Source organism: Podarcis liolepis (assembly GCF_965112155.1).
Source record: "Podarcis liolepis genome assembly, chromosome: 2".
In the NCBI taxonomy this organism is placed as follows: domain Eukaryota; kingdom Metazoa; phylum Chordata; class Lepidosauria; order Squamata; family Lacertidae; genus Podarcis; species Podarcis liolepis.
The window spans coordinates 21590151-21607223 of record NC_139555.1 but is presented as its reverse complement, the minus strand read 5'-3'; the positions used below and the strand labels follow the sequence as shown (position 1 = coordinate 21607223).

At 46.4% G+C, this 17073-nt stretch overlaps 1 protein-coding gene across 4 annotated transcripts in view; it reads right to left on the bottom strand.

The window, feature by feature from the left end:
* LMBR1L (limb development membrane protein 1 like) overlaps positions 1-17073 on the bottom strand; it is a 52891-nt gene that overhangs the window by 16962 nt on the left and 18856 nt on the right. For all 4 annotated transcript variants that reach the window (XR_014522645.1, XR_014522646.1, XR_014522647.1 and 1 more), the window contains exons 2-6: positions 10527-10611; positions 5771-5801; positions 3407-3546; positions 1879-1982; positions 746-872 (exon numbers count right to left, since the gene is read on the bottom strand). Coding sequence is in view for 1 of the 4 variants with exons in the window: in XM_083490194.1 (XP_083346320.1) it covers positions 746-872; positions 1879-1982; positions 3407-3546; positions 5771-5801; positions 10527-10611 (487 nt within the window). In the remaining 3 variants the exon portion in view is untranslated. The remainder of the gene's footprint in view (positions 1-745; positions 873-1878; positions 1983-3406; positions 3547-5770; positions 5802-10526; positions 10612-17073) is intronic.

Here is a 17073-nt window from a genome sequence, read left to right as displayed (position 1 = left end):
AGGCTCTGAGGTTTAACCCACAGCGCCACCCGCGTCCCATATCTAACCATCAGAGATGCAATAAAGACAATGCTTCTCTAAAACATATGTTTTTTCCTTCATTGTCCTATAATGAAAGATTTTTGGCAGAAGGTAACTGAAACCATCAACAGAACTGTATGGAACAATCTTACATTTACAGAGCAAAATATCCTCTTGAATTATATACCCAGCACCTGGAACCTTACAAAAGGACAAGATGAGTGGAATCTCCGTGCCCTTACCACAGCAAAAAGCCTGATGCTGATGAAATAGAAAAATAAAAATGCGGCTCCCTTCTATGATTGGACTGAACTTCTACAAACTTGCAACATATGAACAACTTGCATATAAACGCAGACTTGCCATGGACAAGTTCAATGATATTTGGAATCCATTCTTAACAAATATTGTAGTAAGTTAAGATATTGTAGTAAGTACAATAACAAAGTAAAAATAAATAAATTCACTGGGGTGGAAGAGAAAGATCTGGCCCATCTGGTCAAAAAGGCTCCCCCCCCCAAAAAAAAACACCACATATCTGACCATACTGCTTCCAGTTACTGCTGGCAGTATGCAGACCAGGTGGCCGAGAGTTCAATCTGATGCATGTCTAGCTGGCAATATTGACTGAGCCTTGCACACAGATGGGTTCCAGTCTCCCTTCCTTGCTTTCGGACACAAACCTTGGGAAAAGCGGAAAGGGAGCTAAAGGACACAAACTCACCATAGAGACTCTCCCTGCTGGCTGCGTTGTTGTCCAGAATGGCAGACGCGACCCAGACCATTCCCAGCACCAACAGGGTCAGCAGCAGGAGGACCACAAATGTCTCATAGACGCGAGCCATGATCCCCTGGAAAAAGGGGAGGCAACAGAAAAAAGGATCAATCACTGCTTTATAATAACAATAACAATTTATTTATACCCCGCCCATCTGGCTGGGCTTCCCCAGCCACTCTGGGTGGCTTCCAACAAAATATTAAAATACAGTAATGCATCAAACATTAAAAGCTTCCCTAAAGAGGGCTGCCTTCAGATGTCTTCTAAAAGTCTGGTAGTTGTTGTTCTCTTTGACATCTGGTGGGAGGGTGTTCCACAGGGAGGGCGCCACTACCGAGAAGGCCCTCTACCTGGTTCCCTGTAACTTGGCCTCTCGCAGTGAGGGAACCGCCAGAAAGCCCTCGGCACTGGACCTCAGTATGTGGGCTGAACGATGGGGGTGGAGATGCTCCTTCAGGTATACTGGACCGAGGCTGTTTAGGGCTTTAAAGATCAGCACCAATACTTTGAATTGTGCTCGGAAACGTACTGGGAGCCAATGTAGGTCTTTCAAGACCGGTGTTATGTGGTCTCAATGGCCACTCCCAGTCACCAGTCTAGCTGCTGCATTCTGGATTAGTTGTAGTTTCCAGGTCACCTTCAAAGGTAGCCCTACATGGAGCACATTGCAGTAGTCGAAGCGAGAGATAACCAGAGCATGCACCACTCTGGCAGACAGTCCGCAGGCAGGTAGGGTCTCAGCCTGCATACCAGATGGAGCTGGTAGACAGCTGCCCTGGACACAGAATTGACCTGAGCCTCCATGGAGAGCTGCGAGTCCAAAATGACTCCCAGGCTGCGCACCTGGTCCTTCAGGGGCACAGTTACCCCATTCAGGACCAGGGAGTCCTCCACACACGCCTACCTCCTGTCCCCCAAAAACAGTACTTCTGTCTTGTCAGGATTCAACCTCAATCTCTTAGCTGCCATCCATCCTCCAACTGCCTTCAGACACTCACACAGGACCTTCACCACATTCACTGGTTCTGATTTGAATCTGGGGGAGGAGAAAGGGTGGAGAGCAGAGGGGCAGCTGTTACCTTCTTTGATCCCGCAAAACCTTCGGATTCGGTGAAGAAGTAGGCGAAGGGCATGAGGAAGACGAGCGAGAGGTTGGAGAAGAGGAAAACGAGGTTCCAGAGCCCTGGTGGGAACGAGAGAAAAGGCCTGGTTTACGCAACGGCAAATCTCTATGGATATATAGTTCAAGCTTTCCTTTCTTCTTATCTGACCAGTGGTGGATGCCCCCCTCCCAACCCTCAGCCTAACCTACCTTAAAGGGTTGTTGTGAGAATAAAAATGGAGAGGGGGAGAACTTCCTTGCTGGAAGGGTGAGATACAACTGTATATCGGCGTTTCCCAAGCTTGGGTCTCTGGCTGTGGTTTTTTTGGACTACAACTCCCATCATCCATAGCTAGCAAGACCACTGGTCAGGGATGATGGGAACTGTAGTCCAAAGCAGCAACAAGAGCTGGAGACCCAAGTTTGGGAAACCCTGCTGGTAATAAAGAAAAGGTAGCTTGCTTCTTAAAACTTGTCTGAGCTAAACTAAAGCCTCCTCACCGAGGAGTCTCATGGCTGGGGTACTCAGAAACCCAATTAATGCCCTGGAAGCCACAGTCATTTTCAGTGTAATGGGAAGTATTCAGCAAATAATAGCCCAGGCTATTGCTGAAGAGGCAATGCCACACAACTGCTCTCTCTACGATACGATAATCTTTATTGTCATTGTCCCATACAGAACAACGAAATTGAAAATCTTCATCAGACATTCAGAAACCAACAAGCCTACTATCCCAGCTATCCCAGCCTGGTTAGCCCCCTAAAAATTCTGACACCCCATAATTAAATACAATATACTACCATAGAGACTACCTTAAAGGTAAAGGGACCCCTGACCATTAGGTCCAGTTGTGGCCGACTCTGGGGTTGCGGCGCTCATCTTGCTCTATTGGCTGAGGGAGCCGGCGTACAGTTTCCGGGTCATGTGGCCAGCATGACTAAGCCGCTTCTGGCGAATCAAAGCAGCGCATGGAAACGCTGTTTACCTTCCCGTCGGAGCGGTACCTATATATCTACTTGCACTTTGATGTGCTTTTGAACTGCTAGGTTGGCAGGAGCAGGGACTGAGCAATGGGAGCTCACCCCGTCGTGGGGATTCGAACCAATGACCTTCTGATCAGCAAGTCCTAGGCTCTGTGGTTTAAGTCACAGCACCACCTGCGTCCCTTAGAGAGACTATCTTACACTGCGTTTAAAACCAAAATTGCCTTGGAATAGAAACTGTTTTTCAGGCGGCTAGCCCTAGTCTTTATAACCCTGTACCTTCTTCCAGAAGGCAGGAGCTGAAAGAGATCATTTCTGGGGTGTGAACTATCCTGCACTATCTCTGCAGCTTTCTTATGGCACCTGGAAGCGTAGATTGGATCCAAGGTGGGAAGAGTGCACCCAATTATTCTCTCCGCAGTCTTTACAACCTCTAACTCCCCTAGTCGCTCTCTCTTCCCATAGAGCAGCGCACTGAAGACCCAGGCGGTTGAATGTACAAGCCACAGCATGGAGCTCACCATGGATGAGGGACCCATTGAGCCACTGGATGTAGTAGTTTTGCGGGAAGGTAAGCAGAACTTCGTTGCTGATGATGGAGAAGGGAAGGAGGAGCACGGCTCCTAGAGATACTGCCAAGGTGAAGGTGCACAGCCAGAGTCTGGGGAGCAAAGGAAAGGGGATTAAAACCTGTGTCTCATGATTGACAGCTTTCCACCCACCCACTGCCCCCTTTCAAGCTGATAACATTTCTTCCACACCAGGAATGAAGGTGAGCAGCAGAGAGGCCAAAGACAAGAGGCCGAAGATGCTCCACAGATAGAGAAGCCCCAATATAAAAAAAAATACATACTGTGGAACAGCTATTGCAAGAGTGCCTATGTATGTACCGTATTTTTCGCCCTATAGGACGCACTTTTCCCCCTCCAAAAATGAAGGGGAAATGTGTGTGCGTCCTATGGGGCGAATGCAGGCTTTCGCTGAAGCCTGGAGAGCGAGAGGGGTCGGTGCGCACCGACCCCTCTCGCTCTCCAGGCTTCAGGAAGCTATCCGCAAGTCTTGCAAGCCCGGCGGGAGTTCCCGCAGGCTCACAAGGCTTGCGGGCAGCAGCCTGCATCCCAAAGCACGGGGTGCCCTCCGGAGGACGCCCCGTGCTTCGGGAAGGTGTCCGCAAGCCTCCCGCGTCCGGCGTGAGGTCCCGCCGGGCGCGCGGGGCTTGGGCGGCAGCCTGTTCTGGGGGCTGGGGTCTCCACCCCAGCCCCGCAAGCTCCCAGAGCAATGCCAAAACTGCACGCAGCTTCGGCATGGCTCTGGGTCCCGTTCTGGGGGCTGAGGGAGGGGGAAGCTCGGGCTTGCGGAGAGCTTCCTGTTCTGGGAGCTGGGGTCGGGGGAAGCTCGGGCTTCCCCCGCCCCAGCCCCGTGCCTGGGGGGAAAAATAATTTTTCCCCCTTTATTCCCCCCCCCAAAAAAATTAGGTGCGTCCTATGGGGCGAAAAATACGGTATGTATGTATGCATAAAACGAAATAAAATACAGCCCAAGGTGTCTAATGACCGCAGAATGGCTGTAGCTTTCCTTGACTACTTTTGGGAGTCTGTTGATGACTGTATATGAGTTAAGGAGACATGTTAACTTAATTCAACAGTGTAAAGAAGTTTTGATGGATGTAATAATGGAATACTGAATGGTTTAGTTTATGTAAAATATGCAGGCATTTATGTTATGCAAAATGAACCATGGAAAGAGAAGAAGGAAAGTCATTGTTATTATGAAGTTATTTAAATGAGTATTCTAAATTGTTAAACAGAAAATTTAATAAAAATTAGAGAGAGAGAGAGAGAGAGAGAGAGAGAGAGAGGAGACACGTTAAGTGCCTTTTTACCCATATAGAAATGTATCTTGTGAATCATCTCCTTAAATGTAGGTGAGACATAGGGCAGAATCTAACTAACGCATTCTGTCAGCAGAAGAATTTCCACTTGTACAGTGAAGCATCCCCCTTCCAACTCCCTTGACCCTCCCCAAATCTGATCTGGAGGGTTGGGGGAACCCCTGGAAGAGATTTAGTGGCTGTTTGGGAAGAGAGAAGTTCTGTTGTGCAAGCAGGAATCCTGGTGCTGACACGACCCATCAATTGGATACTGCCCATCTCAGATATTAAAGATCAGCTGGTGACCATAATATACGTACAGATATGAGAGAACTAAAAAGAACCTGCATTTTAACAATGGTCACAGAAAATGTGTAATTATCTTATCTGGCTGATAACGCCTCCAGCACACTCTTTCTTAAAAATATCCCCCCAAAATGCATGAAATTGAAGGATGCTGTTCCGTTTTTCAGCCGACAAATTCAACAAGTAAGGAGCAGTACAGTCCTTTGCATGTTTCCTCTGAAGTACCGTATTTTTCGCTCTACAAGACACACCAGACCACAAGACGCACCTCGTTTTTGGAGGAGGAAAACAAGAAAAAAAATATTCTGAATCTCAGAAGCCAGAACAGCAAGAGGGATCGCTGCGCAGTGAAAGCAGCAATCCCTCTTGCTGTTCTGGCTTCTGGGATAGCTGCACAGCCTGCATTCGCTCCATAACACACACACACACATTTCCCCTTACTTTTTAGGAGGGAAAAAGTGAGTCTTATAGAGCAAAAAATACGGTAAGCATAGATGAATTTAACGGGACTTACTTCCAGGCAAGTGTGGATTGCAGCCTTAATTGTCATTTATAGTCGGCTTCTTGTTCAGCTATTTACAGATTATGCATAAAACATTTTTTAAACATATGTACGGGGGGCAGGGGAGGTAAAGAGGGAGGATGGGAGAGAGGAAAAAAAGGATGCCAGTAATTTTAAGTACCAGGAATGATGAGGAAAGGAACTTACGCAATTCTGTTGACAGCAGCATCTTCATCAACTAAGAAAAAAGGAACATCGTTACTTATTACATTCACGTCCAACTTTCCTCCTAAGCAGCTCAGGGCGGCAGACACCACTCTCTTCCCTGCCCCTTTTTATCCTGCAAAGTTGATCGCGCCCCAAAACGTTGGCAGGCCCAGTTTGTTGCACAGCTGAGTGGGGATGTGAGCTCCAGCCCTGGTCTCATTAATGTTCCTGCTAGAGCAGGTCTTTTATTTCAAAAATCAAGCCTTTGACAGATTGACATCTAATATACCTCAGACCCCAACGCCTTGTGACTCGACTCGAATGTTTTGGCTCCTGAATGCCGCAAACCCAGAAGTGAGTTTGCGAACGTTGTTTGGAACCCGAACATCTGACACGGCTTCCGATTGCATGCAGGAAGCTCCTGCAGCCAATTGGAAGCTGTGCCTTGGTTGTCGAACGTTTTCGGAAGACAAACAGACTTCCGGTATGGTTTCCATTCGACAACCAAGGTATGACTGTAGTACAGTGGTACCTCAGGTTACATACGTTTCAGGTTACATACGTTTCAGGTTACAGACTCCACTAACCCAGAAATAGTGCTTCAGGTTAAGAACTTTGCTTCAGGTTAAGTACAGTTTCAGGTTAAGTATGGACCTGCAGAACGAATTAAGTACTTAACCCGAGGTACCACTGTACACCGAAATGGCAAAACTGACCGGGAAACTCAGAGACCAAGAAGACAAGAAATTAGAGAAAGGATGGGGAAATTTTATACAGTAATACCTCTGGATGCGAACGGGATCCGTTCCGGAGCCCTGTTCGCATCCTGAAGCGAACGCAACCCACGTCTGCGCATCTGCGGGTTGTGATTCGCCGCTTCCGCGCATGACGTCACTTTGAGCGTCTGCGCATGCGCGAGCGGCAAAACCAGGAAGTAACGTGTTACTTCCGGGTTGCCGCGGAGCCCAACCCGAAAATGCTCAACGCTAAGCTACTTCAACCCAAGGTATGACTGTAATTTATTTAGGAGACCACTGTAAGCAGATGAAAACATTAGCAGGATTTTAATCTCACTTGTAATGTAACAAATGCTGCGGACAATTTGGATGGATAAAACATAGGCTATGAAACAAGATGCAGTTGGAAATGTTGACAATAGGACCCATGGAAGGTACGGGGGGAAGTCTCGAGATTCACCCTCACGTTATGGGTATGTAACTGGTATTGTAATTAATTAATATTTGTAAAATCAAATAAAAATGATTTCAAAAAGAAGATGAATATTTGCACTGCTCGCTTGGCAGGAATGAATTACCATTAATAATGCAGCTTAAAAAAAACCAAAAACAAAACCCTACATAGATGCCCCAAACATTCTAGCTGCTTTTATGGAACGGCAACCCCCTTCTCTCCCCATTCTGCGGCCATGTTAAGCCCTTCGGAGCGCAGCTGGTCTCCTTGGTATCCGGAATACAAGGCACACATTGTCTGAAAAGGCTTGGTTCCCTATAGAGAAACGGAACTAATCCATTCTTTCCTGGGTCCGGCTGCCTGTAACCCAGATGCATTGTGATGAAGTTTTGCTTAATTGCCGTTTTGGGACTGGCAAAACGCCCGGCAAATAGCAAACTATATTCTGTGGGAACTTGGGGGGGGGGTAAAGGGGGGTGGTGGTTAAGGGAAGGGGGAGAAGGGACAGGCAATTCTGAAGGCAGGACTTATCTCCATCCTCTGCCAAGCCATTTCTCTCCCCTACTCAGACACTGTAACACCCATTACTGTTTTATTTTAGCACTTCTAGACCATGTTCTGGCCCCCAAAAATGTTTTACAGTAACGAAAAACTGTAAATTTTAATTTTATTTATTTATTTAGTTATTTTATATCCCACCTTTTCTCCAAGGAGATCAAAGTGCCATAAAAATGGCAGAGTGGGCTTTGAACGGTGGCCTCCGAGCTGCTGGTACGACACTCTTGCCGCTACACCAAAATCAAATTAAATAAATTCATTCGCTCCATAAGATGCACACACATTTCCCCTTACTTTTTTAGGAGGGGAAGTGCGTCTTATAGAGCAAAAAATACGGTACTCCAGCGCCTTTAGTTCTATGGGCCAGCAGGGCTCCTCTTGACTACTCCTTTGCTGGAACTGAGCATTCTGGGAAATAACCCTTGGGTTGGCATGGAAACCAAGCGCAAAACCTCCGCAACTTGGGCCTGCGCATGGCTTTTTCCTGGTCTCGTAATGGACCCTGTGCCTAGCAAGTCATCTCCAGCATCAGATTGCAGAAAATTCAGTTCCAGTGCTCATTTGAAGCGATGGAAAATGGTTCTCAAATAACCGTACTCCCCATGTTCCCATGTTGCCTAGGCCAACCACTCCCGGGACAACTAGGTTAACCACAGTGTAAACAAACCGAAGCGTGAAGGAAAAGGCCTTTTCCACAGGGTTTAGCTGCATATATATATATATATATATATATATATATATATATATATATATGCAGGTTTTGGTGTCTTCGGGTGTCTTCCCGTGTAAGAGTTGGGGTGTCTAGGCGACGTTTCGACGAGGTCTCACTCGTCATCTTCAGGCTGGTGCTTTCGGCTTCTTGTTACTGGAACAGAGCAGGATCTCAGTGTTTGAGTTCCTATAAATACTGTTGAGGGGGTGTGGTGTATAGCCTCCGACGTTCTGGGCAGAGAGGAAGTTCCCAGGTTAGTGTGACTTTTCTTCTATTGTTCCTTAATTACTTGAGGGATATCTTAATTACTTAATTACTTGAGGGATATTAAGGAACAATAGAAGAAAAGTCACACTAACCTGGGAACTTCCTCTCTGCCCAGAACGTCGGAGGCTATACACCACACCCCCTCAACAGTATTTATAGGAACTCAAACACTGAGATCCTGCTCTGTTCCAGTAACAAGAAGCTGAAAGCACCAGCCTGAAGATGACGAGTGAGACCTCGTCGAAACGTCGCCTAGACACCCCAACTCTTACACGGGAAGACACCCGAAGACACCAAAACCTGCATTCCTGTACCCGTGAAAATCTACGAAAGCATATATATATATATATATATATATAAAAGCTTCTGCAAAGATGTCAGACATGGGGGAATAGCCCCTCCCTAGAGCGACCTAGCTGGGGAAGAAGGGGCACAATGTCTTCCATAGTTTCACACAGGGTGGATTTGATTTAAATCAAATTGATTTAAATCACAATTTAAATCAGTAGTCAATAAGACTTGATTTAAATCTCTCTCTTTTTACAGAAAGACTCATTCTTGCTGGTATAATCTTCACATTTACAACCAGTTGAAGGTTGGAATAATACATTTTCAGAGTAGTTTTTACAGTTATGTCAAAAATTACTGATTTGCTCACACTATTAGAAATACAGAGACGGATAATTATTAAATTATGGTGAGGTTTAGTAAGTTAACTTGTTTATATTTGGACAACTTTAAAACTGGTGATATAGCTAAAAACCAGATATCCCCGAATATATATTGGGAAATGTTTATTATGTATTTGGAAAAGTATTGTAAGCAGGTTAATACATTGGCAGGGTTTTAAGATCACTTGTAATTGTAGAGATAGTGTAGGAAAATTTGGAGGAAAAGAGGCTCGGAGTAATAATGATATGCAGCTGAAAAAGAAAATCTAAGGGAGTAGAGGGAAGTCAAAGGATTCAGAGAATCCTATTTCATGGATTTGATACTGCTTTTGTATACCGTATTTTTCGCTCTATAGGACACACTTTTTCCCCTCCAAAAATGAAGGGGAAATGTGTGTATGTCATATGGAGCGAATGCAGGCTTTCGCTGAAGCCTGGAGAGTGAGAGGGGTCAGTGCGCACCGACCCCTCTCGCTTTCCAGGCTTCAGGCTGCTATCCGCAAGCCTTGGGAGCCCGGCGGGAACTCCCGCCGGGCTCCCAAGGCTTGCGGATAGCAGCCTGCAGCCCAAAGCCCAGGGAGTGCTGTGCTGCGCACCCCGGGCTTCAGGCAGAGCTCTGGCTTCCCCCAGCCCGGCAAGCTCCGGGAGCGAAGGCGAGGTTCCGCGCAACCTTGCCTTCGCTCCCAGACCCATTCTGGTGGCTGGGGTCGGGGGAAGCTCGGGCTTCCCCCGCCCCAGCCCCGCAGCTAAAAAGGAAGCCAAGACAGCTGGCGGGATCCATCCCGCTAGCTGTCTTGGCTTCTGCCAAAGCCGCGCGCAGCCTCTCCCAGCTGGAGAGGTTGTGCGTGGCTAAAGAGGAAGCCAAGACAGCCAGCGGGATGGCTTCTTTGCTCTTTGAGGCTGCGGGGGGGGGGGATATTTTTTTCCTCTTTATTTCCCCTCCAAAAAAAGTATGGTCTGGTGCGCCCTATAGAGCGAAAAATACGGTATGTTGTTGTTGTTTATTTTTATTCTTTGTTGTTTGTAGAAAATCTAATAAAAAATATTTTTTTTTTAAAGAAAAAGAAAACCAAGTATCACCAGGCCCTATCAAGCATAAGAACCCTAGAGACACAAAACTTGTCCAAAGAGCATTGCTGTAGCAGAGATGTTGTCTCAAACATGCCCAAACATTGGATGCATGTAGGACCACAGTCACACTTAGCTGGGCTGGCATCTCCTGGAACAGAGAACAAACGCTGTTTCCCATGCCTCCCTAAGGGATCCAAGCCACCCTTTATTAAAAACCTAAACGTTGAGCAAGACATGAACACAGGGGGTTAGATCCTGTTCACCCAAGATCCTGCCCCCACCTTACCTGTTGTGAAGTCTGTGTGCCTTTTGAAGCGAGTTAGGATGAAGTAGCACAGGATGTAGAGGCTGGCAAAGAGAAGGGCACAGATCTGCAGGAGGACAAGGAAACGCTGGTGAGATGCTAGTTAGAAGGCAATGCCTATCCACCACCCCAAAACACCTTCCTCCACTGTCATCGAAAGACGCACAGTCCATCTCCCCCAAAGCAACAGCATCTCATGAGTTGGCGCTGCGCTCCCCGGGTTTCAGGCTGCTATCCGCAAGCCTTCAGAGCACGGGGGGAACTCCCGCTGCGCTCCAAAGGCTTGCGGATAGCTGCCTGAAGCCTGGAGAGGGAGAGGGGTCGGTGCGCACCAACCCCTCTTGCTCTCCAGGCTTCAGCAAAAGCAACGCGAAGCCTCCGGAGCGCGGAGGGAGCGCTCCCTTCTGCGCTTCGGTGGCTTCCCATTGCTATCGCTGAAGCCAAGGAGCCTGCATTCGCCCCATAGGACGCACACACACTCCCCCTTCATTTTTGGAGGGGGGAAAATGCGTCCTATAGAGCGAAAAATACGGTACTCTGGTTGGCCTGTTATTTTTCTCCTACCAATAGGGAACCCACTTAAGGACTCTATACAGGCTCCGGAATACCCCATAAGGGAAAGGGAGCAGTTTTTATCTTATAAATCCCCTCCCCCTCTTTCCTTTTCCTTCTGTGATGGAACCCCTATTTGGGGACTTCCCTGGCTTTTCTGGCCCACGTAGGACCAATCTGGATAGTTGGCCTTGGTGAAGATTTCTCCCCCCCCAGTTTTTGATCTGGGCTCCCGCTGAAATGAGGCTGCATTTTAAGTAGTATTTTAATCTTGTTTTTATTTTAATCAATTGTTTTTATACCTGATTTTAGCCGCCCTGAGCCCGGTCTTGGCTGGGGAGGGCGGGGTAAAAATTAAATTACAGTGGTGCCCCGCAAGACGAATGCCTCGCAAGACGGAAAACTCGCTAGACGAAAGAGTTTTCCGTTTTGGAGGTGGTTCGCAAAACAAATTTCCTATGGTCTTGCTTCGCAAGACGACAATGTCTTGCGAGTTCCTGCGGGTTTTTCCCCTCCCCCCTTTTCTAAGCCGCTAAGCCGCTTATCAGCTGATCCGATAAGCTGATAAGCCGCTAAAAGCCGCTAATAGCGCTAATCCTCTAATCCGTCAATGGGCTTGCTTCGCAAGACGAAAAAACCGCTAGACAAAGAGAATCACAGAACGGATTCTTTTCGTCTTGCAAGGCACCACTGTAAATTAAATTCACAATATGTGTGTATTAATGTTGAATTATTTTAATAATAAAAACTTTTAAACAAACAAACAAAAAAAAAAACGTTGCTGGGAAGAAGGAAGGAAGACCCTGATACTTTTGGGGAAGGTTGGCTGCAAGCTGGCTTGGAGAGATGCTTTGGACTCTAAGACTGCCCTGCTGTGGGATACGAGCCCCTCTTGAAATGACCATGCTGTCGTGCAAACTGAAGGTGAATAAACCATACTTCTTAAAGCTATGACAGTCTATGACAGTCTCTGCCATGTCTCAGTTCTCTAAAGGAATGCAGACCCTGGGCGAGTGCCTGGGACCCCATAGGCTCCTGCCACGGCTGGGCAGAGAGTGGGGGTGGCAGCCAACTTTTGTAACAACGCTCAACAGCTAAAGCTCAATTAGAAACCCAACAGCGATTAGGCAAAACACAACAGCATTCCTAAAAGGGCTCATCGAACAATACAGTTCAGTGGTACCTTGAGTTACATACGCTTCAGCTTACAGACTCCGCTAACCCAGAAATATTACCTCGGGTTAAGAACTTTGCTTCAGGATGAGAACAGAAATCATGCTCTGGCAGCGCAGCGGCAGCAGGAGGCCCCATGAGCTAAAGTGTTGCTTCAGGTTAAGAACAGTTTCAGCTTAAGAACGGACCTCCAGAACAAATTAAGTACTTAACCCAAGATACCACTGTAGTACCTTGGTACTCAAACAGCTTGGCTCCAGAGCAAGTTGGCTCCCGAATGCCACAAACCCGGAGGTAAGTGTTCCGGTTTGCAAACGTTTTTCGGAAACCGAACGTCCAACACGGCTTAAATTCGAGATCCAAGGTACCACTGTACTATAAAAGGAAAAAAAATCCTACTCCAAACCACTAAAATATGAGCACTGTGTTAGTACCATTGGTTTCCAATCTCACATCATCGAAAGCAAATATGCGAAGAAGGAAGAGGTGAGGATAGTGCAACAGCCACTTCCTTAGCTTCCTGCCCCCACCCCCACCCCCCAGCAGGAACACTACATAGGCAAGGCTGGAGGGGGAGATGTCTGGAACACAGTGGTCTTGCTGCTGAGGGAGAATCACCAGCTAGGGGTGTGAAAGGAAGAGAGGAAAATACAGCCCACCCCCCAAGCTTCAGGAGGTAGGAAGATGCTGCACCTGCCAAAACCTACTGGACAGGGAGAAACAGCTGCAGCTCGGTGCTATAGGAAGGCATAAAGAGAATGGTGGTGGGGAGATAGACTCAAACTTAGAAGCCATCCCATGTGTTAAGGCTTGGCGGATGGAAAGGGATGATGGAGATTTAATTCCCATTTGCCTCCCAGGCCCGATGTCAAAGCATCCTTCCCCAACCTGGTGCCCTCCAGATGTTTTGGACAACCATTCTCATCATGCCCGACTATAAACCACACTGGCTATGCAAGCAGACAGGCTCTGGAGCTAAGCTCCAGCCCTCAGAACTGCAGAGATGCAAAAATATATATTAATTGGCAGAATTGCAAAGATGCAAAGGGAGGGAGAGAAACAGATCCCTTTTTAATACATGATCGAAAGAGAGATTTAGGGAAAGGGATTAGCAGTTGTTGGTTTAACCCTATCAGAACATTATTTTCGATTTAGGTCACAGTTGCTGCTTCTAGAGGAGCTAAGCTCTTGCTAACAGCTATTTTTATCTATTTTAGAAAACATATATAGCCTGCTGTGTGAATTCAGCCACCCTTGGTTCATAACCAGCTCATTTTATTTGGTCTGCAGACCATAAAGATCAAATACTTTGCAGGGCTTTTAAATCCTTCTTTAGAATATTTTATTGGTTTTATAGCAAGATGGCATTGATCGGCTTCCAGAAAACCTGCAGTACTACTTGCCTACAGCAGTCACATACTAGAAATTTGAGCAGGGACACGCTGTCTAATAAATGACTCACTGAATGTCTCACCAAGCTTCTCCATAAGTTAACTGTGAGTGGCTGGAGGTCCGACACTGACATCTCTTCTATTTGCACAGCTGTGAAGGGTTATCGAGACAACCACAGCAAAAGGGCAAAGATCAAGGCATGCACAAAAATGGCAGCTTTCAAAATGAGTACACAAGAAAATGCACAAGCAATCGGAAATGGTGAAAGAGAAAATTCTAAAGGTTCCTAACCAATGTTTCATGCACTATTAAACACCACCAGGACCGGTCCAAGACATTTTGACACCTGAGGCGAACAGCATTCAAAATTCACCAGGCGTTTGCACCTAGCTATCGGACACTTGAGACCAAGTGAATATGCCCGTGTGTCAGGTTGGTGCCTGATGTCTCCACCATCGGGAGGGTCATGCCTGGGGATCCTTGGATCTTGCCCGTTTTCACAAAGTAGCAACATGTCCTTCAGAATTCTATCTGCGATATTTCATCTGCACAATCAAAACCAATTTCAGGAACCAAGAGGTAGTATTGGGAAAAAAGACTTTAGAGCTGTCTGGCTCCAAAATGGCAACTGTAATCTTGGTTGAAGGAGGCATTTGGTGCCGAGCTAATACAGTATACAGAGGTATTTTGGTTCTCAAACACCGAAAACCCGGAAATAAGTGTTCTGGTTTTTGAATGTTTTTCGGAAGCTGAATGTCCGATGCAACTGTCGGCTATTGTTTCTGGGGCACCTGCACAAAACAGAAGCTGTGCCTTGGTTTTCGAACATTCAAACGGACTTCCGGAACAGATTAAGTGTGCCGCTTTTGTTTTTGCTATTTATTTTGCGTTTTTGTTTTTGAGGCTTTTCCAGTTCATTTGCTTTTGTGACTGTGGGGAACCCAGTTCAGCTACTGACCGATGATTCTATGGCTGCGGAAATGGATGAAAGCCCCCCCCCATCCAAACAATGACTATCAACAGTGCAGGTAAGAAAAAATAGTAATTTTATTTTTATCATCTACAGTACTGTCCTATTTATTTATTTTATTATTGTTTTCCTTTTATGGATCAATGGTCTCGTTAAACAGTAAAATTCGTGTTAAATTGCTGTTTTAGGGGTTGTTTTGAAAAGTCTGGAACGGATTAATCCATTTTGCATTACTTTCTATGGGAAAGCGTGCTTTGGTTTTGGAACGCTTTGGTTTTGGAACAGACTTCCGGTTTGAGAACCAAGGTACCACTGTATCTGAGTTTCTATCACTGAACCTTGGGAAGAGTCCACATTCCATGCACTATTGTGGCTATGTAAACAAGCTAGGGCTGGCTCTGAAGAGATTACCGTTCTGTACGTTCCACAAACCCTGGAAAACACCCCACATTAACCTCTTCCTGCCAGGCTTGGAATGAACAATAAATCACTAATACAGAGTTGTGCTCTCACAAGTCTAACACATAGAGGTCACATGCAAAGGAAACATTGATGTTTCATCTGTCACATGATGAAGGGCCGGAAGAGGACATTCCGGCTGTGCTGTTCAAATGCACGCCAGGTGTGCTTCAAGTGTCATTTTCTCTGAGGCATACATCTCAAAATCCCATTTCTATAAACACTAAGAACTCCATGATGTGGCAACCAAGAGCTACAGGTTCCCAATCCATGAGCACACTGAATCAGCAACAGGGCATTGCACTGCAATGTGATGGATGGCGCATGCATGCACACAAGGAAACAGTGCGCATTAAGAGTGCAGACCATGCTCCAAAGAGAAGCACATGTGGATGATGGACTTTTTGGAGCTGGCTGATCTCACTGGGAGAATCCGCGACCAGAAAGAAGAGGAAAATCAAGAAGACTGGAAGAAATTTAAAGATTATTTGAACAAATATTGTAATATTAAAGATTAGTAGTTACTTGAAGGTACTAAACAGGCCTAGGAATAACTTAAAGGTAAAGGCACCCCTGCCCGTACGGGCCAGTCATGTCCAACTCTGGGGTTGCAGGCCCATCTCGCTTAAGAGGCCGGGGGCCAGCGCTGTCCAGAGACACTTCCGGGTCATGTGGCCAGAGTGACGAAACTGCTCTGGCGAGCCTGCACCAGCGCAGCACACGGAAATGCCGTTTACCTTCCCGCTATTTATCTACTTGCACTTAAGGGTGCTTTCGAACTGCTAGGTGGGCAGGAGCTGGGACCGAACAACGGGAGCTCACCGCGCCGCGGGGATTCGAACCGCCGACAATATGTTGGGCAAGTCCTAGGTGCTGAGGTTTGACCCACAACGCCACCCACATCCCTGATAGGAATAAATTAAGATTAAATGAATAAATAAGATATAGAATGTTAAGAAAAGTTAAGAAATTTGATCGTAATCGGAATATTGTGCTTTTGAATAATGATGTTGGAAAACTGCTACATTTAGTTACAAGGAAATTCAGATGGAAGAGATTAGAGGAAGTCAAGTAATATGTTTAAGAAGTTGGAAATTTAATTAATTAATTAACTTTTTATTGTTTAAGTGTTTGTGGTTGTATTTTCGGTTATCATCTGTTATATGTGTTCTATTTCTTCTTCTTTTTCTCTCTTTTATTTTTGTTTCATTGATTTTATAGCATGTGCTGTATTTGTATGAAACTTAATAAATATTATTGGGGGGGGGGGAGAGAAACATATGTGTGCATACAAAGAAGAAGCAGCAGCAGCAGCAGAAGAAGTTTTATTATTTACACCCCACCCATCTGTCTGGGTTTCTGCAGCAACTCTGGGCAGCTCCCAACAGAATATTAAAAACACGATAAAACATCAAACTTTAAAAACTATCCTAAATAGGGCTGCCTTCAGACGTCTTCTAAAAGTCAGATAGTTGTTTATTTCCTTGACATCTGCTGGGAGGGCGTTCCACAGGGCGGGCGCCACTACCAACAAGGCCCTCTGCCTGGTTCCCTGTAACCTCACTTCTCACAGTGAGGGAACCGCCAGAAGGCCCTCGGAGCTGGACCATCAGTGTCCGGGCTGAACGATGGGGATGGAGATGCTCCTTCAGGTATACTGGGCCAAGGCCGTTTAGGGCTTTACAGGTCAGCACCAACACTTTGAATTATGCTCAAACACACTGGGAGTGTTACTGTTCTTGTACTAGCATGGCAGCAGCTAGTTTTTCCTTATGGGAGGCAGTCCTTAATACCCCTTCGGGTGCCACACCAGAATGTCCCTCCTGACGTTTAGGAGAAGCTTTTAAGAAGGAGTGGAGGGCGTCGAAGAAAGATGAGGAGCCCCTGTTCACACATAGGACTGTGCCCATAACTCTTCAGCTTCATCCCACTTTGGCCTGTATCAGTTCACCAAAACCCAGAGCAGGGCTGTTTTAAAGCCAA